Here is a 23,814-nt window from a genome sequence, read left to right as displayed (position 1 = left end):
CTGCAGCATTTTGACAGGAAGCCATTAAACAGACCTCCCCGCCTAATTGAAACTATCAAGTACACTGAGAAATATTAAGCCCAGGGCCTTCACTTATATATTTTTTCAGAGAGCAAGATGAGTGGGTTGCCATGCCAACTGAATAACCAGGGCAACTAAGCAATCCAATCTCCCTCTCTCTCTCCGTCTCTCTCTTTAAACAGATAAGGTAGAGGAAAAGAATACTAACCCCGAGCTGATGGACCCCTCCACCTCCTCCCAGACCTCATGCTCGCTCACCGATCTCCTTTGGCTGAGCAGGCCTCAGCTCTGTACCACCAACAGGGATAACTGCCCTGACCCCCAACCCCAACTCGGCACACACCCGCAGCAGTTCATGGCTTTCCCACCCTTGAAAGGCCCGCATTTCGTTGGCGCCATTTTTGTTTTGCGGCCAGTGAGCAGGTTACAGAATCATGAGATCCCCACAGTGCAGAAGCAGGCCATTCGGCCCATTGGGTCCACACTGACCCACTGAACAGCATCACACCCAGTGCCCAACCCCCTACCCTATCCCTGTACCCCTGCATTTCCTGTAGCTAACCCATCCTTACCTTCACATCCCTGGACACTATGGGACAATTTAGCACAGCCAATCTACCCTAACCTGCACATCTTTGGACTGTGGGAGGAAACCCACGCAGACACAGGGTAACGTGCAAACTCCACACAGACATTTGCCCGAGGGTGGGTCGAACCCAGTACTAACCTCTGAGCCACTGTGCTGCCCCTGTACGTTCAGGGTGCAGGGAAAACAGAAACCAGTTATCGCACAGCGAGCTCCCACAGACACGGCCAGACAATTGGTTTCTTTTTGGAGTGTCAGTGGCAGAGAGGTACATATCCGAAAGAATGTGTGTGCATGTGCGTGCGTACGAGTGCACATGTAAACGCGTGTGTATGAGTGTGTGTGTATGTGCATGAGTGTATGTACATGCGTGCGTGAGTGCGTACATGCATGTGTCTGTGTACGTGTGCATGTGTCTGTGTGTGTGTACGTGTGTGTGCGTCTGTGTGTGTACGTGTGTGTGTGTTTGTATGTCTATGTACGTGTGTCTGTGTGTGTGTGTGTGTGTTTGTATGTCTATGTGTTTACGAGTGTGTGTGTGTGTGTGTGTTTGCATGTCTGTGTATGTACGAGTATGTGTGTGTCTGTGTGTGTGTTTGTCTGTCTGTGTATGTACATGTGTCTGTGTGTGTGTTTGTATGTCTGTGTGTGTACGAGTGTGTGTGTGTGTGTGTGTTTGTATGTCTGTGTATGTACGTGTGTGTGTGTCTGTGTGTGTGTGTTTGTATGCGTATGTACGAGTGTGTGTGTGTGTGTACGAGTGTGTGTGTGTATGTGTGTGTGTGTGTTTGTATGTCTGTGTATGTACGTGTGTGTGTGTGTGTTTGTATGTCAGTGTATGTACGTGTGTGTGTGTGTGTGTGTGTGTGTTTGTATGTGTATGTACGAGTGTGTGTGTGTGTGTGTGTGTGTGTGTGTGTGTGTGTGTGTGTGTGGAGATGGATGTGTGTCTGCGTGGGTGGGTGGGTGTGCACGCGTGTGCGCATATGTATGGGGTCGGGGGGAGGTGAAGGGTGTCGGGAAGCCTCCTGGAGCCACATTGCAACCCTATTATGGGATCTTTTACATCCATCTTGTGTTGGGGCAGCTGAGGCACCTCTGGCTGAGATATAGCATGAACTAGAAGAAAACACTTTGGTGAGCCCAGGGGTTGTGGAAGGTGCTATGGAAATGCAGGTTCTTTTGTCGGACAAGGGGCGTGCTTTCCTCTTCCCCTCCACTCCCCATTCCCATGAACGAGGAGCCCGTATACCTACACTCACGCCCCAGCTAAACCCATACAGGGAAACGCAGGGCAACAAAATAACATGGCTCTCCCCACCCAGCCGCACCATCCGATAGAAAACAAGGCACCGCTAACTGACTCACTGCTGTCCAGATGATATGGGACTCATCAATCTGCAGAATACAGTGACTACAAGAAGAAGCCCAGAGGCTGGGAATACCACAGCAAATAGCTCACCTCCTGACTGCCCCCCAAATCCTGTCCCACCAAGGCACAACATAGGGGTATGACGGAATACTCTCCACTTGCCCCTGGATGGGGGCAGCGCCAATAACACTCAGGAAGCTCGACACCATCCAGGGCAAAGCAGCCCCCCCCCCCCCCACATCCACAAACATCCCACTCCCTCCCCCACCGACGCTCAGTCGCAGCAGCGTGTACCATCTACAAGATGCCCTGCAGAAATTCACCAAAGATCCTCAGGCAGCACCTTCCAAACCCCATGGCCACTTCCATCTAGAAGGACAAGGGGCAGCAGATACATGGGAACACCACCCCCCTGCAAGTTCCCCTTCAAGACACTCGCCATCCTGACTTGGAAATATATTGCCGTTTCTCCACTGTCGCTGGGTCAAAATCCTGAAATTCCCTCCCCAGGGGCATTGTGGGTCAACCCACAGCATGTGAACTGCAGTGACTCAGCACCACCTTCTCAAGGAGCAACTAGGGACGGGGCAAGAAATGCTGGGCCCAGCCAGTGACACCCAGATCCCGCGAATGAATAAAAACCCAAATGTCGGGAGAGATCTGGACACCAGGGGATGGAGAAATGGATATGGTATATATTGCCACAGGGAGAGGAGGAGGGGGACTCTATGGGGGTTTTAGAGCAGGCCAGCGAGGGACTGCTTGTATTCACAGTTACTCTTTCCCTTTCCAGATCACCCAGTGAGACTCCTCACTTGCAGTGGGTGGACGTAGCGACTATTTTAGTGCTCTCCAAGGTGGCATGTTGGTCTGGCTCTCCCGAGAGCTGCTGGTCTGCCGCGCACTGAGGAGGGCGACGTCTCACAGGAGATGCACTCAAAGACATCGTTGATGAAGGAGCTGTTGTGGTTGGAGGAGGTGGTGGGTGGGGGGGGGGGGGGGGGGGGGGAAGGGGGGGGTGGGTCTGGGAGGACCAGCCCTTTTGTAGCTGTAGATGGTGTCACCCTCCAACCCTAGCTCCTTCCTCCACCCATTCTCACCTTTGATGCTCTTCCTGGGGCCGTGCCCCAGGCCACTTCTTCAGGCATACTGAGGGCCTGCAGTGAATTTATATAGCGCCCTTCATCTCCTTCACCCATGGAGTTAAGAGCCGAATGCCAAGACTGAAGCACAAAAGGTGGCATTGGGGGCAGGTCAAGGAGGGAGGTTTAAGGAGTGTCTTGATGGAGGAGACAATTCAGGCAGGCCAAAAAGAAGAGCTGGCCACTCTGCCCTTCTATGAGGTTATGGCTGATCTGATTTTATCCTCGACTCTACATTCCTTCACTTCCCCAATAATCTCTCATCCCCTTGGCCACCAAGAAAGTGGGTCTGGCTGGGATGCTCTTCAGAGAGTCAGTGCAGGCTCAATGGGCTGAATGGCCTCTTTCCACACAGAAGAGATTCTATGATTTGATATTAACTCAGTTGCAATCGAGAGTGATGCCAACAGCTTGGGTTTAATTCCCGCACTGGCTGAGATTACCACAAAGCAGTCTCCTTCACAACCTCCCTGCCCCCCTCCAACTCTCTCGCCAGAGGGGTGGTGACACTCAGGTTAAACCACCTCTAGTCGCCTCTCTCTTATGAGACAGCAGCTGGATGGTCTGGCGATTTAATCTGCCTGAAAAATATTTAAATATTCTGCATCCATCACCTTCTGAGGAAGGGAATTCCAGAAGCACCCAACCCACTAGAAAGAAGGCTGAAGTTTCCGCCTCTTGGTTTTAAATGAGCGTCCCCTTACTTTCAAACCGTGACCCCTGTTTCCAGATTCTCCCACAGGACAGAACAGCCACTCCACACCCATCCAGTCTGGTCCCGCAGGATCAATAAAGTCACCTCCAACTCTCCCAAACTCTAGGGGGATGCAGACAGGTTTTGGGATTGGTGCGTGGCCTGCTTGGAAGCCTGTTGGGATCCTCGATAGCATTTCACATCCTGCCCAGTCAGTCTGTTAAACAGCTCAAGGAGGGGCCGCTACCTCATGCTGCCGGTCCAGGAGGCTGCCTCAAAGATGAAGAGGCAGCTTTCTTCAGCGTCACTGCATCAAATGAACCTGCACTCCCCTAAAAGCTGGTATAGCGTGCCACTGGATCACCAGCTTTGCTCTCCTCCCCAAACTCTCAGAATCCCTACCATGCGGAATGAGGCCATTCAGCCTCCGAAGTGCATCCCACCCAGACCCACAGCCCCACCCTTTTCCCATAAACCTGCATTGTCCCTGTGGCCAACCCACTCTAACCTGTACATCTCTGGATTGTGGGAGGAGCAGACAGAGGCAGGCAGGCTAGAAACAACAGCAGGCCACTCTGCCCTTCTGTAAGGATCTGATTTTAAACTCCACTCTACATTCCTCCACTTCCCTGATAATGTCCTATCCCCTTGGCCATAGAGAAGGTGGGTCAGGGTGGGATGGTCTTCACAGACAGGGAGAGAATGTGCAAACTCCACACGGACGGTCGCCTGAGGGAGGAATCGAACCCAGGTTCCTGGCGCCGTGAAGCAGCAGCGCCAACCACTGAGCCACCCTTAATTCCTGGTCAACTAATTGGTGGGGAAGGGGCAGAGGGGGCACCGTCAACTGGGGCAATGTTGGTGCCCCCTCTGCCACCCCTGCTCCAATTGGGCACCCCCCTCGCTGGAAGGAAAACTCGCAGGAAGCAACTCCACCCCCCCTTCCCCTACCCACATTGAGTAGATCACAGCGTAAAACGCAGCCCTACCTACAGGTCACGTGAGAGGAAATGGCTCAGTGCCATTATCACTGGATTATTTCATCTAGAAAAGCAGGTGAGATCCTGAGGATCCACGTTCAACTCCTGCCAATAGTGCTCACGGGAATTCGAGTCCAGTAGAAATCCAGGATAAAGTCTATAGTGATGACAGTGTTCACTAATGCCCTTTAGGGAAGGAAATCTCCTACTCATGGCCAGCACGTAGGACTCCAGACCAATGGCAATAGGGTGGACTCTTAACAGCCCCTTGGGGCAATTAGGGATGCATAATGAATGTTGCCTCAGCCAGCGACATCCTCATTCTGTGAATTAATTAAGAAAAAACCTTCTGAATTATAGAATCCCTACAGTATGGAAACAGGCCCTTCGGCCCAACAAGTCCACACCAACCCTCAGAGCATCCCACCCAGACCACTCCCCCTATAACCCACCCAATCTGCACATCCCTGAACACTCTGGGGCAATTTCCCACGGCCAATCCACCCTAACCTGCACATATTTGGGACAGTGGGAGGAAACCGGAGCACCCGGAGGAAACCCACGCAGACTCGGGGAGAACATGCAAACTCCACACAGATAGTCGCCCGAGGCTGGAATTGAACCTGGTCCCTGGCACCGTGAGGCAGCAGTGCTAACCATTGAGAACCTCCACCCCCACCCCGCCCCCCCCCCCCCCCCCCCCCCACCCCCCCCACACCCCAGGCCATGTTCCCTATCCGTTGCTGGCAAATAGCAGGCCTGGTACTGGAGCTCAGTGAAAGAGTTCAGAATAGCCGCAACCTGCCAAAGTGGTTAGCGACTCATATAATCCCACTGTGTCCCCAACAAAGCAGGCTCTCACAGGGGGACCAGAGGAAAATGGGAATCTTGTCATTTTAAATCCCTTCGACAGTAAAGTTTTATCATTAAGAAATGCTGAGAGAATCACAGCAAGGTTTTCCTTGCCGGGTTCCTCCATCCCCCACCCACAATTTCTGAAGGTGAAAACTCCTTTTAAACAATCCACAGCCTCCCCTGGAGCCTGGTTATGGACTTCTGCTTTGCTAAACTGGTGACAGATTTATTTTATTGCTCTCAACCCTGCTGCTGCTCAGTATTCCTGGCTCTGCGGTTAGCCCTGCTGCCTCACAGCGCCAGGGACCCGGGTTCGATCCCACCCTCGGGCAACTGTCTGTGTGGAGTTTGCACATTCTCCCCTGTGTCTGCGTGGGTTTCCTCCCACAGTCCAAAGATTAGGGTGGATTGAGCCAAGGGAAATGCAGGCTTATTGGGTGCTGGGTGTGGGTGGTATGCTCTTCAGAGGGCCAGTATAGGCCCACTGGGCTGAATGGCCTCTATCTGCACTCTAGGGATTCTGTGCTTCTATGACACTTTATCTGGGGGCTTTAGAAATGACTACAAGGGGCAATCCTCATTCCCCAGGGAATGGAGTTGTCATCAAATGGAATCGGGGGTATCGTTGAGACAGAGGAGTTAAGGATTATCAGGTCAGCCATGATTTCATTAAATTGCACAACAGCCCCGATGGTCCAAAAGGCCTGCTGCTGCTCCTATGCTCTAATCAAAACTCCTCAATTAGAGTCCAGCCTGCAGTTTTCATTTCAATAATAACACAACACACACGCTCACTGGGTTCCAACAGGGTCACCCAGCTCCTGACTTCGTTCCAGCCTTGGTTCAAACATGGACAACACCACTGAATTTCAGAGCAGACCGACATCAAGACTGCACTGACCAAGTGTGGCATCAGGAAACCCTGGCAAAATGGGAATCAGGGGGCAAACTCTCCACTGGTTTGGACCACACCTGGCACAAAGATAGATGGTCGTGGTTGTTGGAGGTTAGTCATCTTAACTCCATGACATCTCTGCAGGAGTCCCTCAGGGGAGTGTCCTAGGCCCAACCATCTTCAGCTGCTTTACCAATGACTTCTCCTCCATCATAACACCAGGATTTTGGAGGTTCACTGATGATTTCACAATGTCCAGCACCATTCACGACTCCTCAGATATTGAAGCAGTCTGCGTTCAAATGCAACAAGATCCGGACAATATCCAGGCTTGAGATGACAAGTAACATTCACACCACACAAATGCCAGGCAATGACTGGATTCAATAACGGACAGACAAACTAACCACTGCCCCTTGACATTCAATGGTGTTACCATCACTGATCCCTCCACGATCATCATCCTTGAGGTTACTATGGACCAGAAAGTCAACTGGACTCAATATAGATACAGTGACTACAAAAGCAGGTCAGAGACTAGGACACTGTGTTGAGTAACTCACCTCCTGACTCCCCAAAGCCTGCCCACCAACTACAAGGCACAAGTCAGGAGTGGGATGGAATACTCCCCACTTGCCCTGGATGGGGGCAGCTCCAACAACACTCAAGAAGCTCCACACCATCCAGAACAAAGCATCACATCCACAAACATCCTCTCCCTCCACTTTACAGTCATTGAGTTATACTATATGGAAACAGAGCCTTTGGTCCAGCTTGTCCATGCTGACCAGATATCCTAAATTAATCTAGTCCTATTTGGCCCATATCCCTCCAAATTCTTCCTATTCCTGTACCCAACCAGATGCCTTTTAAATGTTGTAACTGTACCAGCCTCCACCACTTCCTCTGGCAGCTCATTCCATACACACACAGCCCTCTGTATGAAAAAGTTGCCCCTTAGATCCCTTTTAAACCTTTCCCCTCTCACCTTAAGACTATGCTCTCTGGTTTTGAACTACCCCCACCCTGGGGCAAAGACCTTAGCTGTTCACCCTATCCATGCCCCTCATGATTTTCACCACCAATGTCCAGTGGCAGCAGTGTGTACTATCTACAAGATGCTCTGCAGAAATTCATCAAATGTCTTCAGACAGCACCTTCCAAACCCACAAACACTTCCATCTAGAAGGACAAAGGCAGTAGATACATGGGAACACCAACCCCTGCAAGTTCCCCTCCAATCCCTCACCATCCCGACTTGAAAATACATCCTTGTTCTTTCAGTGTCGCTGGGACAAAATCCTGGAATTCCCTCCCTAAGGACATTGTAGGTCAACCCACAGCACATGGACTGCAGCGGTTCAAGAAGGCAGCTCACCCCCACCTTCTCAAGGGGGCAACTCGGGACGGGCAATAAATGTTGACCAGCCAGCGACGCCCACTTCCCACAAATGAATAGAAAAAAAACGAAGATGGGGAATGGATTTAGAGAGTAAGAGGAGGAGAAAGACAGAGAGAAAGGGAAAGACAGAGAGAAGGGGAAAGACTCCTGGGTGCTGGGACACCTGGTGGCCAGAGTGTAGGACTACTTGTGACAGTTGACATGGAAAAACCAAGTGGGGAAATGCGAGTGAAAAGGCCAGCAGGAAAGACGGTTTCTTAACAACTTGAGCTTGAAGCCTTGTGCGGCAGCAGCCAAACTGTAGCGGGAGCTGTTTTTAAAATGATTTGTGGGACTAGTTTCCAGAATAGAACCTGAATTTGAGGAATGCATGACTGTATTCTGGTGCGTAACGCGAGGGGTCACTCACCTTTCCTCCTGTCGGTAGCTCAGCCAGGATTAGAACGCACAAATAATAAATCATGCCAGGTTACCACTTTGTAACCCACCGAGATTCCAATGAACACAGATTAAACCAGGAGATAAATGTATGGAGAAAACAGTTTCACGTAATGTGGCAGCTTTGTTTTAATCCCGGAATTTGAAAATTGACTCAGTCAACAAGTCTGTCACAGCAAGAAACTATTCACAATTCAATTGTCTAAATTACTCACTTACCTTGGATAGTTCCAGCTTGACATCAAAGCAAAGAGGCACACAAGTGTTTTATCATCCACATTCTGTAATCCTCTTAATAGTACTGCACTGACACACAATTCAGCGCGAATGTGGTACTCTGTGTGATAACTAACATCTTTCACATGAAAGCTTTCATGAATTCCTGACCTAAGCATTTTCCAGAGGGCTGTAATCTTTGCATTGTCTCAAAAATGGATGGCGTGAGGTCAAGTGAAGGGCTGTCATTTGTTGTTTCAGTTTGTATAATCTTACTTCTTAATAAATGCCAATCTGTAGCTTTTAGCCTGAACTGTGTGACCTGCTAGCAGTGCATTCTCTGTGAGTTAGAGAGATCATGAATAGATGGTATGAATGACACCTCTGCTTTCCAGTGTATATCTTTCCCACATCACCTGGTGACCTGCCACCCTCAGTAATTTTGACAACAAGTTAGGGATGGAGGAGACAGGTGCTGGTGGGTGGAAGGCTGAGATTTCTGCTACAGACCAGTGAAAGGTATCGCAACATTTGTTGTCCTGCTTGCACTGAAGAAACTTCTGAATGGTTGGAGCACTGGCTGAGATGGAAAGTCTCAGATGTGGGAATGTAAAGAGTGGGAAGGCTAGGGTCCAGAAACCCAGCCTGTGCTAACACAGCTCCCCACTTGATTGCTGCCCCGTGGTTAGGGCTTGAGGAAACGGAGGGAGGTGGAGAGAGCTCAGGGAATGGTCCCTGCCAATGACTTCACATCAACAACAGCCACTTGTGCCAGGAATAGGTGCTGCTCCTCCAGGAACTGTAAACCGAAACCACTCCCCAACCCCAGACAATGTAATGGGCAACCCCTCAGGAGATGAATCTGCGGGCCAAAAGTAAAGAAAAACTGAGTTTGATAAAACAATTCCTGTCCTCTAAATATGCACTTCAGACGGGAAAAGGGCTGCTTGATGGACCGTCAGGAATCATTTAAGGAGTTTGGGAGGGGGCATGGGTGAGGGAACAGGTTAGAAAAGGGGGAAGGGGGGAAAAAAGGAGGGAAGGGGGAACAGGAGGGACGGGGGGGTGGTGAGTGATGGTGGTGGTCCTGGGGTCTGGAGATCTATCTCCAAGAATGAGCCTGATTGGGTATTGCCACGACCAATCACAACACTTCATTCCACAATTTGGAAGATCAATTTACTTAACAGGAAAGAAAAGCAAATACGTTGACTTGGGATGGATGGAGCTCAAGGGGTTATGGATAGAGGCGGAGAGTTCAAAAGCAAGGAATAGATATGGTCAACCTTTATATACAAGACTATTGTGACCTGCGCTGGAGTACTGCGCCCAATTGTGGGTACTATCATTCAGGAGGGACGTGAAATGTCTGGAGTGGGTGCAACAAGGGCGGAGGGGTGAGGGGCTTTAGCCAGGAGGGTAGGATGGGTAGGTTGGAACTGCTTTCCTCAGAGCTGGTTGAGGGGAGATTTGATGGGGAGATTAGGAGGGGGCCTTGACAGAGGAGCCGTGGAGAAAACCCATTTCTCCCGGTAAACAAATCGGGGGCCAGAGAACACTAACTGGACAGAGGACTGAACGGCCTAGTGGTATTATCACCGGACTGTTAATCCAGAGAGCCAGGTAATGTTCTGGGGACATGGGTTCAAATCCTGTCTCGGCAAATGATGGAATTTGAACTTTAAAAAAAATTCAGAATGAACAATCTAATGACCGTGAATCCATTGTCGATTGTAGGGAAAAAACCCATCTGGTTCACTAATGCCTTTTAGGGAAGGAAACTACCATCCTTACGTGGTCTGGGCCTACATGTGACTCCAGACCCACAGCAATGTGGTTGACGCTTAACTGCCTTCTGGGCAATTAGGGATGGGCAATACATGCTGCCTGGGCAGCAACACCCTCATCCTGTGAATGAATAAAAAATAACTTGAGGAGAATCACTTTTACACAGGGAGGGGTGAGGGTCTGTACCCAGAGAGAGAGGTGGGTGGGCAACAGATTCAATTGTGGCTTTCAGAAGGGAAATCGCACACGGTCCTGATGGGAAGTAGAAGCGGCTGATTTACTCCGCCAGTGAGCTAGCAGGGTCATGATGGGAGGAATTGCCTCTGTCTGCACTGTAACCATCCTCCAATTCGAAACCGATTCAAAGTGGCACACACTGAACGACACAGACTCCCACCTCGCCACTCACCCACCCCGAAGGTGCTTGCCAAAAAGTGAATGCTTTAGCTTACGTTTGTGGTTGTTCTTTCGATGGAAGGGCAGAGTGTGTCGCTCCAGCTCATCCTCACCCTCTTCCTCTGCCAGGTGGGTGTGAGTGTAGTGGTAGCTCAGGCCAGGTCTGTTCTTGTACCGTTTACCACAGACTTTGGGCCACAAAAGGGAGAGAGAGGGGGAGAGAGAGAGAGAGAGAGAGTGTGTGAGTCACTTCAAAACTGTGCACAATCCCAGAGGAGGCGATGGCCTGCCAGAGGCCCAAGGGCAAAACCAGCAACCCTCTCTCCCCATTGCCATTCAACTCGGATCCTATCTCAGTGGGGAGCAGTCGGTCTGAAAGCCAGGAGTTCAAGTTCCACTCCAGGGACGTGACCCGGGCCAACCCTTCCCCAGGCAGTACTGAGCAGGTGCTGCATTATCAGTGACTCTCATTCTCCGGTCAATCCATTAAACAGGGATCCTGCGCAAAAGGACGGCGGCTTGAGTGCTCCTGGTGGTTTGGTCAATATTTAACCCTTCGCTCGACAGCAGGTAAAACTGACTAATCCAGCCCGTCCCTCGCACGGCTGCCACTGGGATCTTCCTGTGCGTGAACGGGCAAGAATCACAACGGGCAGTCCCCTTTCTCTGGGCGCTAAAACTCTTTACCGGTTGGCTACAGAAACATTCGCGTGACGCCCTTTCCCTCTGGCGGACGAATCTACTCACTGTCACAGACGTATGGCTTGTCTCGATCCTCCAATGACGTTGGTTCTTGCCTCTTGCGCATCCCTCCGATGCCACAAGTCTAGAAAAGAGAACAGAAAGGCCGAGAGAGTTATTTTAACGTCAGCAATGTTTCACTCATGCTCCTTACAGGCTCGAAGCTCAAGGGGACAGTCCTTTCGAGCCACTCGTCTGAACCTGTTTACTGAGGAGAAGATGTAGGCCATTCAGCCCGTCAACCCATTCCTTGTCCATTCGATAAGATCACGGCTGCTCCACACTCCCCCCCCGCCTCTGCTAACCTGTCACCCCTACTTGCTTGTGAAGAATCTCTCTGTCCCCGCCTTAAGAATACTCAAAAACTCTGTTTCCACTGTCTTTTTCAGGGCAGATTCTTGCCTCAGAGAGAAAACCTGCCCGCTCACCTGCTTCAAATGGGTGGCGCTCCATTTCGAATCGTTCTGGATGCTCCGACAAGAGGAAACATCCGCTCCACAGCCATTCTGCCAAAACCCACTAGGACCTTACTGCTTGAGTTGAGTCATCTCTTTCTCATTTAAACTCTGGTGACCACAAAGCTGGTCTGTCCAGCCTTTCCTCATAATGCGGCCTGTCTGTTCGACATATCAGTCTAGTGAAGCTCTTCAGAACTGCTTCTAAAGCAGCTACATGCTTCCTTAAATAAGGTGAGTAATACTGTGCACTGTACTGCAGTCGCAGTCTCACTAATGGCCTAATAACTAAAGTACGACCTCCTACCTTCACAAGAAAAACAGACGTTGCTGGAGAAACTCAGCAGGTCTGGCAGCATCTGTACCCAGAGAAACAGAGTTAGCCTTTCGAGTCTGGTATGATATTTCTTCAGACTGCCACTCTTTGTTCTAAAAGCAACACACGGTGGCTTGGGGGTTAGCGCTGCAGCCTCACAGTACCAGGGGCCTGGGTTCGATCCCTCCCTCGGGCGACTGCCTGTGCGGAGTTTGCGCCTTCTCCCCGTGTCTGCGTGGGTTTCCTCCCACAGTCCGAAGGTGTGCAGGTTAGAGTGGATTGGCCGCGCTAAATTGACGAGTGTGTTCAGGGATGTGTAAATTCGGTGGGCTAGAGGGGGGATGGCTCTGGGTGGGATACTTCAAGAGTTGGTGGACTTTTTGGGCTGAAGGGCCTGTTTCCACACTATAGGGATTTCATATTAGACTCAGAAACAGGGTTAACATACACAGTCTGATATGTGTCACCTTTCGAACAAAGAATGGCAGTCTGCAGAAGAGTCACACCAGATTTGAAATGTTTCTCTCTCCACACATGCCGAGTTTCTCCAGCAGTTTCTGTTTTATTTCAGGTTTCTAGTATTTTGCTTTTATTTTACTCTCTACTTTTATTTTAAATCCCCTTCACGATTAATTGTGATATTCTATAAGCTTTCTCATAGTTACTTGCTGTTCCTGCAGACTAATCTTTTGCAATTCATGCACAAGGACACCCAGATCCTACTGCACCTCACCATTTGGATGGTGTACTTTTTCCATTCCTCTTTCCAAAAAGGACTATTTCACAGTTTCCCACATAATATTCCATTTGCCGGATCTTTGTCCACTCACTGAATCTATCCAAATCTCCCTGCAGCATCCTCCTGCCCCCTGGGGAGGCAATGGCCTAGTGGTATTATCACTGGACTATTAACCCAGAGACCCTAGTTAATGTCCTGGGGACCTGGTATTGAACCCCACCACTGCAGATGGCAGAATTTGAACTTAATTTTAAAAAAAAACCTGGAGTCGAGAGTCTAATGATGACCATGAATCAATTGTTACAAGGGGAAAAAAAAACCTCATCTGCCTCACCACTGGAAGGAAACTGCCATCTTTACCTGGTCTGGCCTACATGTGACTCCAGGCCCACAGCAATGTGGTTGACTCTTAACTGCCCTCTGGGCAATTAGGGACAGGCAGTAAATGCCACGACGCCCTCATCCCATGAATGAATAGTCAAAAAGAACTTCACAATTTAGTCTCTTCAAAGACCATGAAAGGATTTAATATACAAGGGCACCGCTGTAGATTTTAGATTGGTAACCCGAGGAGACAACACTATGGGCAGAACTGAGTGAAGGGGAATTACCAGTTGACACAACAAGTTTGCTGCGATCTGGGACGCACTGACTTAAAGCAGATCCAATGCGGGAATTTTCGGATAAAGTCTCACAGGAGTGGGGGACAAGGCAGAGAGGAGTGGGACTTTCCTGTAATTTTAATTTCATGGGGGTGTCCCTGGTCATTGGCTGCTCCATCCCTTGAACTGCAAAGCTTGCAAGGGTCATCATTCAGGGCAATTAAAACTCAACCCCATGGCTGTGGGCCTGGAGTCACATGTAGGCCAGACCAGGTAAGGATGGCAGTTTCCTTACCTAAAGGGCCATTAGTGAACCCGATGGGTTTTTACAACAATCGATGATCATTGTCACAGAGCCTAACACTCACACTAGCGTTGAATTCTAGATAATTAGTTGAATTTAAATTCTACCAGTCCTATGGTGGGATTTGAACCCATGTCCCCAAAGCATTCGCATAGGCCTCTGGGCAGCGACTAACTGGATAGATCTTCCAGGGCACCAGTACAGACATGGAGTTGTGGATAGTGTGGAAGGATGTTACAGGTTACACAGGGACATAGATAAGCTGCAGAGCTGGGCTGAGACATGGCAAATGGAATTTAATGCGGAAAAGTGTGAGGTGATTCACTTTGGAAGGAGTAACAGGAATACAGAGTACTGGGCTAATGGTAAGATTCTTGGTAGTGCGGATGAGCAGAGGGATCTCGGTGTCTATGTGCATAGATCCCTGAAAGTTTCCACCCAGGTTGATTGGGTTGTTAAGAATCTTACGGTGTGTTAGGTTTTATTGGTAGAGGGACCGAGTTTCAGAGCCATGAGGTTATGCTGCAGCTGTACAAAACTCTGGTGCGGCCACACTTGGAGTATTGCGTACAGTTCTGGTCACCGCATTATAAGAAGGATGTGGAAGCGTTGGAAAGGGTGCAGAGGAGATTTACCAGGATGTTGCCTGGTCTGGAGGGAAGGTCTTATGAGGAAAAGCTGAGGGATTTGAGGCTGTTTTCATTAGAGAGAAGGTTAAGAGGTGATTTAATAGAGACATACAAGATGATCAGAGGATTAGATAGGGAGGACATTGAGAGCCTTTTTCCTCAGATGGTGATGGCTAGCACGAGGGGACATAGCTTTAAATTGAGGGGTGATAGATATAGAACAGATGTCAGAGGTAGGTTCTTTACTCAGAGAGTCGTAAGGGCGTGGGATGTCCTGCCTGCAACAGTAGTAGACTCGCCAAGTTTAAGGGCATTTAAATGGTCATTGGATAAACATATGGATGATAATGGAATAGTGTAGATTAGACGGGCTTCAGAGTGGTTTCACAGGTCAGCACAACATCAAAGGCCAAGGGGCTGTACTGCACTGTAATGTTCTATGTATCATAGAATCCCTACAGTGTGGAAACAGGCCCTTTGGCCCAACAAGTCCACACCGACCCTCAGAGCATCCCACCCAGCCCCATCTCCCATAACCCACACACCTCTGAACAATACAGGCTATTTCCTGTGGCCAATCCACCTGGCCTGCACATCTTTAGACTGTGACAGGAAACTGGAGCGCCTGGAGGAAACCCACGCAGTCACGGGGAGAACGTGCGAACTCCACAGAGACGGCACCCGAGGCTGGAATTGAACCTGGGTCCCTGGTGCTGTGAGGCTACAGGTGCTAACCACTGAGCCACCGTGATCCCATGTGAAGCTGAATGGCCTCCTTCAGCCTATTGTTCTGCAACTGTGTGATCTGAAGCCTTGACGTGTCACCTTACACGTGTTTTGGAAAGGTACAGCACAGAAGGAGGTTATTCGGACCATGATGTCTGTGCTGGCTCTTTGAAAGTGTTCTCTGATTAGCCTCACTTGTCCTGTTCTTTGCCCATTCCTCGGCAGATGTGATACCATTTGCCCCCTCAAACTGGTGTCAAAGTTTCCAGCTGAACCTCAACACTCCCTCCGCTTGTGCACCCACTCAAAATGCCAATGGAATTCATGTGCTTTTGTTTTGGCCACATGACACATCAATAGGATTTGCCGCTCCCAACCCTTTAATTCATCCTTCTCATCCTTCCCTTCAACTCACACAACATTGAGACAATAAAGAAACCCCGAACAACTCACCCTTCCTTTGGTTTTATTTTTCCGCTTTGGCGTGTCTTCCTCCAGGTCTTCAGCCTCAATCTCATGAGGGAAGTCACTCGCTAAGATCCTCTGCAAGAAACGAGAGGTTTAAGGTTGGCGTTGGCTTGGCCAATTCTGATTGGGTGAACCGCAGGGAGGGTACGATCATGCAATTACTCTCCCTCAACCAACCAGCAGCTGAGCCCCACCCCAGGCTTTACCATTGGCTGAACTGCAACGTGTCAATCATCCCAAGGCCCAGCTCCCATTTCACCCTCCCCTCCCCCGACATGCTCACACAGCCAATGGCAAAGCAGATAATTGGATACTGCTTGGCCATTGGGTTGGAACTAACAGCGGGAGTAGGCAATTCAACCTTTCAAACCCAGTTTGCTATTTAACATGATCATGGCTGATCTTATCCTGGTCTCAACTCCACTCTCCTGCCTGCTCCCCATCACCCTTTATCCCGCTTTCCAGCAGGAATATCTCAATTTCTTTCTTGAATCTGTTGATTGATTCTGCCTCCCCTGTGCTCTGGAGTTCCACAGATTAACAACCCTCAGAAAAATAGTTTCTCCCCATCTCAGTTTTGAACTTAACCCCCATCTCACTCTATGTCCGTGATCTCTTGCTCGGGATTGTCCCACAAGGGGAAATGTCTGCTCAGCATCCACTTTATCAATCCTCTTTAGCATTTTGCATACCTCAATATGTCCTCCATTCTTCTGAACTTCAGCGAGTACAAGCCCAAACTATTTAACTGCTCCTTATACAACGGCCCCTTCATCCCTGGAATCAATTTGGTGAACTTCCTTTGAATTGCCTCCAGTGCCACCACAAACCTTCTCAAGTAAGGAGGCCAGAACTGGGCACAATATTCCAGATGCAGCCTCACCATCAGCCTGTATGACTGTAACGACATTTCTTTACTTTTACAATCCAGCCCTTTCGCAATAAATGCCAGGATACCATTTGCTTTTCTAACTATACGCTGCACCTCCAAGCCCCCACTTTCTATGACTGAAGGACACCTAGATCCCTCTGCACTGAAGCACTTTGAATCTGCTCCCCATTTAAATAATAATTTGCCCTTTCTTTCTGGCCAAAATGGGCAACTTCGCACCTATCCACACTAAACTCTATCTGTCAGATTCTTGCCCATTCTCCTAGCCTAACGATATCCATCTGTAAACGCTTTATCTCCTCATCACAGCATCATTTCCCACCTAATTTTAGTATCATCCGTGAATTTTACTATGTTACACTGTCCCTGAGTTTGTTGACTTGCTCGCTGAGCTGGCTTGTTTTTGCTCAGACATTTCGTCACCATGCCAGGTAACATCATCAGTACAGCCTCCGATGACGCGATGTTATTCTACTCCACTCAGAATTTATACTATCCGGTCCGTAATGGTGAGTACAGTCATTTCTGGTTTTGATCTGTATGGGTTCATATAGAGGGTCAAATTCTACGTGTTTGTTGATTGAAGTATGAGTGGAGAACCATGCCTGTAGGAATTCCTGTGTGTGTCTAAACAGTGTAGAACAACATCGCTTCATTGGAGGCTCCGCTGATGTCACCGAAACGTCTGAACAAAAACAAGCCAGCTCAGCAAGCAAGTTGACAACCTCACCCACAACCTGAGCTACTGATCTTCGCCAATACTTCATACACCGTCCTTGTTTGCAGATCATTCATGTAGGTCCGAGAACTGACCCCTTGTGACAGCCCACCAGTCACAGTTCACCATCCAGAGAAGGACTCATTTACGCTGGATGAACACAGCAGGCCAACGAGCATCTCAGGAGCACAAAAGCTGACGTTTTGGGCCTAGACCCTTCATCAGAGAGGGGTATGGGGTGAGGGTTCTGGAATAAATAGGGAGAGAGGGGGAGGCGGACTGAAGATGGAGAGAAAAGAAGATAGGTGGAGAGGAGACTATAGGTGGAGAGTTAGGGAGGGGATAGGTCAGTCCAGGGAAGACGGACAGGTCAAGGAGGTGGGATGAGGTTAGTAGGTAGGAAATGGAGGTGCGGCTTGAGGTGGGAGGAAGGGATAGGTGAGAGGAAGAACAGGTTAGGGAGGCGGGGGCAGGCTGGGCTGGTTTTGGGATGAGCTTCCTCTACATTGGGGAAACCAAGCGGAGGCTTGGGGACTGCTTTGCAGAACACCTCCGCTCGGTTCGCAATAAACAACTGCACCTCCCAGTCGCAAACCATTTCCACTCCCCCTCCCATTCCTCAGACGACATGTCCATCATGGGCCTCCTGCAGTGCCACAATGATGCCACCCGAAGGTTGCAGGAACAGCAACTGATATTCCGCTTGGGAACCATGCAGCCCAATGGTATCAATGTGGACTTCACAAGCTTCAAAATCTCCCCTTCCCCCACCGCATCCCAAAACCAGCCCAGTTCGTCCCCTCCCCCCACTGCATCCCAAAACCAGCCGAGCGTGTCCCCACCTCCTGAACCTGTTCTTCCTCTAACCTGTCCCTTCCTCCCACCTCAAGCCGCACCTCCATTTCCTACCTACTAACCTCATCCCACTTCCTTGACCTGAAAATCTTCCCTGGGCTGACCTATCCCCTCCCTACCGCCCCACCTATACTCTCCTCTCCACCTATCTTCTTTTCTCTCCATCTTCAGTCCGCCTCCCCCTCTCTCCCTATTTATTCCAGAACCCTCTCCCCATCTCTCTCTCTGATGAAGGGTCTAGGCCCGAAACGTCAGCTTTTGTGCTCCTGAAATGCTGCTTGGCCTGCTGTGTTCATCCAGCGTAAATGAGTCCTTCAGACTTTGTTATCTTGGATTCTCCAGCATCTGCACTTCCCATTATTTCTGACTCATTTACCCTGGCCCCTCTGTTTTCTGTCAGTCAGCCAATCCTCTGTCCGAGCCAATACTCTGCCATTAACCCCTCCGGGATCTAACTTTCTGGGTCAGTCTTTCATGCAGCACCTTGTCAAATGCCTTCTGGAAGTCTCGACATACCACATACACCAAATCCCCATTATCATCCACCTGCTGGTTACATCCTCAAAGAACCCCAGGAAAAGTGTCAAGCCCGTGTTGCCCTTTGGGAAACCAGGCTGACATGCAAGGCAGCAGCCACCTGCGCAACAGTCACAGTTGGGCAGAGAGAAGCCAGAGGTGTGGGCTCAATTCCCACAGCATGGTGACCCACTGGTTAAACTCGAACGAGAGAGTTATCCTCTGGGACTTTACCTGACATTCGCTGATGCTCTCCTCGTCTTTCATCTCCGCCTTCTTCTCTGCCGCATCTGCGCACAGCAGGGCTTCCAAGGCCGGGCCCTCAGGCAGCAGGCCCTCCTTCTTCAGGGCCACCTCGGTATCTGAGCAGAGATACGCAAGAAACAACAGCATTTGGTCGCCACGCCAATGACCCCTGGCCTCATCTTAACCTCCGGGTGCCCACCGCGGTTGGGCGTTACCGTAAAAATCACCACGGAAATGAGGTGGGCCCCTTAAATTATGGGAAAAAATTCAGGAAAAGAGGATGTAACGATACGGTCATTGGGCTGATCACAGGGTCACACAAGAGGTCCTTCAGCGCATCAAGACAATCAGGAGAAGGCAATGGCCTAGTGGCACTATTGTTGGACTGTTAATCCAGAGACCCAGGTAATGATCTGGTGATCCAGGTTCGAATCCTGCCACGGCAGATGGTGGAATTTGAATTCAATAAAATATGTGGAATTAAGAGTTTGATGATGATCATGAATCCATTGTCGATTGTCAGGAACAACTGATCTGGTTCAGTAATGTCCTTTAGGGAAGGAAACTGCCATCCTTACCTGGTCTGGCCTACATGTGACTCCAGACCCACAGCAATGTGGGTGACTCTTAACTGCCCTCTGGGCAATTAGGGATGGGCAATAAATGCTGCCTGGGCAGCAATACCCTCATCCCATCAATGAATAAAGGTAAAACAAAGCCTGTTCTGCCAAACTATCTATACTAGTCCCACTTCCCTGCACTAGGCCTGTAGCCTTGAGTGTGATGACATCTAAAGTGCTCATCAAAGTACTTTTTAAAGGTTGCCATGACGTGGAGGTGCTGGGCAAGGCCAGAAATCACACAACACCAGGTTATAGTCCAACAGGCTTATTGACGTCACAAGCTCTCAGAGCACTGTCCCTCCCTGTCGGTGCATTCCAGGCCTCATCACCTTCTGGCTGAAAACATTTTTCCTCTATATCCCTCAAAACCTCCTGGATTTCACTTTACAGTTATGCCCCCTTGTCAAAATCGAAAGAACTGCGGATGCTGTAAATCAGGAACAAAAACAAAATTGCTGGAAAAGCTCAGCAGGTCTGGCAGCATCTGTGAAGAAAAAAAAGAGTTAATGTTTCGGGCCCGGTGACCAAAGGGGGATGAGCAAAGTTAACTCTGTTTCTTTCTTCACAGATGCTGCCAGACCTGCTGAGCTTTTCCAGCAACTTCTCTTTCTGTTGTAGTTGTTGAATGCTCCCTTGGTATTGGCTATTTCCTTGGAGACATGAGTTCAAATCCAACTGATGGGAGAATTTAAATTTAGTTTATGAAACAATTTTGGAATTGATGGCTACGCCCAGTGACATGACAACAAAACTATCATCGATTGATATTAAAAACCATTTCTGGTTCAGTAATTTGCTTTCGGGAAGGAAATCTGCCATCTCTACCTGGTCAGGCCTTAACATGACCCCAGAACCACAGCAATGGGATTAACTCTGAACGGCCCCAGCTGCTCGGTTGTTCTGGGGTAGGGGCACAAAAGCTGGATTTACCAGTGATGCCCACTGAATAAAAAAGAGGAAGCTCCCACCAGCCCCTGTGCTCCCCCCGCCCAAGCCTGACCCATCATCAGCACGACCAAGAGCAGCTCAGAAGCTGGGAATACTGCGTTGAATTATCACCCCCTGACTCCCCAAAGCCTGTCCACCATCTACAAGGTACAAGTCAGGAGTGGGATGGGATACTCCCCACTTGCCCTGGATGGGGGCAGCCCCAACAACACTCAAGAAGCTCGACACCATCCAGGACAAAGCAGCCGCTTGATTGGCACCACATCCACAAACATCCCACTCCCTCCACCACCGACATTCAGTCGCAGCAGTGTGTACCATCTACAAGATGCACTGCAGAGATTCACCAAAGATCCTCAGACAGCACCTTCCAAACCCATAGCCAATTCCATCTAGAAGGACAAGGGGCAGCAGATACATGGGAACATCACCCCCTGCAAGTTACCCGCCAAACCGCTCACCATCCTGACTTGGAAATATATCGCCCTGTTCCTTCACTGTCGCTGGGTCAAAATCCTGGAACTCCCTCCCTAAGGGCATTGTGGGTCAACCCACAGCACATGGACTGCAGCGATTCAAGAAGGCAGCTCACCCCCACCTTCTCAAGGGCAACTCGGGATGGGCAAGAAATGCTGACCCAATCAGAGTCACCGACTTCCCACAAAAAATGAATAGAAAAAAAATGACTGACTTACTCCTGGGTGAGGAGTTTAGGGGTCCCCAGGCACGGGGGATGCATGTGAAAATGAGGTGTGGGAATGGTAGTAGAGGGCATGTTGCTATGGAATGTGTTGGGGGGGTGGGAGAATGGTGTGAACGCTGGCAGGTCACCAGAGGGAGGCGGCAACTGACGGTTTGTTGGCTTTGCAAAGACACACAGTGCATAGACTGTAGACCACTGTCATCGATACAGGCTGCAGGAACCCAGAGCTGTGGAGAGGGGGTGGTCCTGTAAACGCTGGCAGGGTGGGTCAGCCTGAACAAGGTGAGCATTTACTACCTCTCCCTATTTGCCCTTGAGAAGGAGCAGAAGGTGGCCATTCAGCCCTTCCAGCCTGCACTGCTATTCACCAGCATCAGGACTGTTTGCCTACTTCAACTCCACATCCCTGCACTATCCCATGATCCATTCCATTGGGTCGAGCAGCCTCCCTATGGTGTGGGCTGGTTAGCTCAGTTAGCTGGACAGCTGGTTTGTGGTGCAGAGTGACACCGATGACTTGAGTTCAATTCCCACATGGGCTGTGGTCACCATGAAGGACTCTCTTTCTTCAACCTCTCCCCCCTCCCGCCTCGCTTGAGGCATAGTGACCCTCAGGTTAAACCACCACTAGCCATCTCTCTCTCTAATGAGGCCGTGGGACCATGGCGACTTCACTTTAGCTAGCACCTTTCTGATAGAGCACCAAGTCTAGTCAGCGAGGTAGGGCTGAGAGAAGTGCAGTGTTGGAAGGAAGAGATGGCAGGGATTGTTCTGGGTGCAGTGTCATGGACAGAGGGACTGCAGCTCCAGCGGTCAGGCCTGGTTTGTGACTGATGCCTGGAGCTGAAGGGCTTCATGATCCTGAGGGAGTGGGGGAGCATTGCTGGAGAATACTCCTGGTGATTCTTGCTAAAATGATCTGAGGTTGGTCACACTCTAAGGCAGAAAGGTAAAGCTGCCACAGTTGAAGAGCCTGTGCAACTCTCTGTTGGTGCTGGTACATGAGCTGCAAGGATTCACAGATTCACTGCAGTGTGGAAGCAGGCCATTCAGCCCACAGCAACCCTCTGCACAGCAGCCCCCCCCATCCCTAGGACCCTGCATTTCCCATGGCTAATCCACCCTCACCTACACACACCTTTGGACAATGGTGGGAAATTGGAACACCCAGACGAAGCCCACGCAGACACGGGGAGAACAATGCAAAGACAGTTGCCTGAGGCTGGAATCGAACCCGAGTGCCTGTGCTGTGAAGCAGCAGTGCTAACCATCGAGCCACCATGCCTCTTCACAGTGTAGATGCAGGAAGGATTTTTCCCTCTGGCTGTGGGCATCTAAAACAGAGGACACAGTCTCAGGATAAGGAGTCGGCCATTTTCGGAGATGAGGAGAAATTTTTTCCTTCAGAGGAGTTGGGGGGGTGGAATTCCAGGAAGTTCTAGACCAGGGAAGCTCATTCATTCAATATGTAAGGCAGAGATCCATAGGTTTCTAGGGATCGTGGGATAGTGCAGGAATGTGGAGTTGAAATAGATAAACAGCCTTGATGCAGGTGAATAGCAGAGCAGGCTCAAAGAGCTGAATGGCCACCTCCTCCTGCTCCTTCTCAAGGGCAAATAGGGAGAGGTAGTAAATGCTCGCCTCGTCCCATGACTGAAGTTTGACTGTTTCCTACGTAGGACAGGCATTTGAGGTAAGAATGTGAGTGAAATCTTTGAGAGAATCCTTATCAGGGGGTTATAAAATCAGGAGGGGCATAGATAAGGTGAATAACAAGGTCTTTTCTCTAGGGTTGGGGAGTTCAAAACCAGATGGCATAATTTTAAGGTGAGACAAGAAAGATTTTAAAAGGGACCTGAGGGACATTTTCACGAAGATAACAAAGTGTGGAGCTGGAGGAACACAGCAGGCCAGGCAGCCTCAGAAGAGCAGGGAAACGGACCTTTCGGGTCAGGAACCTTCTACAGAAGAAGGGTCTTTCTGAACAAGGGTCCCGACCCGAAATGTCAGCCTTCCTGCTCCTCTGATGCTGCCTGACCTGCTGTGTTCCTCCAGCTCCACACTGAGTTATCTCAGACTCCAGCATCTGCAGTTCTTACTGTCTCATATTCAGCCTAGAGCCTTGTTACTGAGCACAAACAGCTCCTCAAACAGGGTCAGCCCTGACCACCTTCACCTTTAACAGTGAACTTCCAACTTGCCATCAGTCAGAGGGGATGAGCTGCTAATTCACTCCCTGTTAATTAAATGGTCGATGGGTTATTAGCCAGGTCCCGGAGGACAGGAGGGAAATTCATCATGACCAATGTGTGATTCTTAAAGGGGTGATAAGCACACAATTCTGACAAGTCGCTGGATTTCCAGAGAACAGAGAGCTGATCAATTAGAGAGTGAAACACTGATCGGAAGATTAGACGCCTCATCAATCAAATGGATCTGGTAACGATTTTGCTAAACCACTCGACTCTTGTTAATGTTGGTGTAACTGCTGGAGGATCTGAAAAGACACAGAGCCTATTTCACATTGCATTTCAGTAGGGCCCTGGGG

The 23,814-nt window shown here is 49.8% G+C and overlaps 1 protein-coding gene across 3 annotated transcripts in view; it reads right to left on the bottom strand.

The window, feature by feature from the left end:
* dpf1 (double PHD fingers 1) overlaps nt 1–23,814 on the bottom strand; it is a 127,142-nt gene that overhangs the window by 45,087 nt on the left and 58,241 nt on the right. For all 3 annotated transcript variants that reach the window (XM_048522543.2, XM_059640954.1, XM_048522544.2), the window contains exons 4-7: nt 18,981–19,108; nt 15,751–15,840; nt 11,533–11,611; nt 10,842–10,973 (exon numbers count right to left, since the gene is read on the bottom strand). In XM_048522543.2, the coding sequence (XP_048378500.1) occupies nt 10,842–10,973; nt 11,533–11,611; nt 15,751–15,840; nt 18,981–19,108 (429 nt within the window). The remainder of the gene's footprint in view (nt 1–10,841; nt 10,974–11,532; nt 11,612–15,750; nt 15,841–18,980; nt 19,109–23,814) is intronic.

Source organism: Stegostoma tigrinum, chromosome 39, assembly GCF_030684315.1.
Source record: "Stegostoma tigrinum isolate sSteTig4 chromosome 39, sSteTig4.hap1, whole genome shotgun sequence".
NCBI classification, from domain to species: Eukaryota; Metazoa; Chordata; class Chondrichthyes; order Orectolobiformes; family Stegostomatidae; genus Stegostoma; species Stegostoma tigrinum.
Note: the sequence above shows the minus strand (reverse complement) of the source record. Positions and strands in the feature narration are given on the sequence as shown.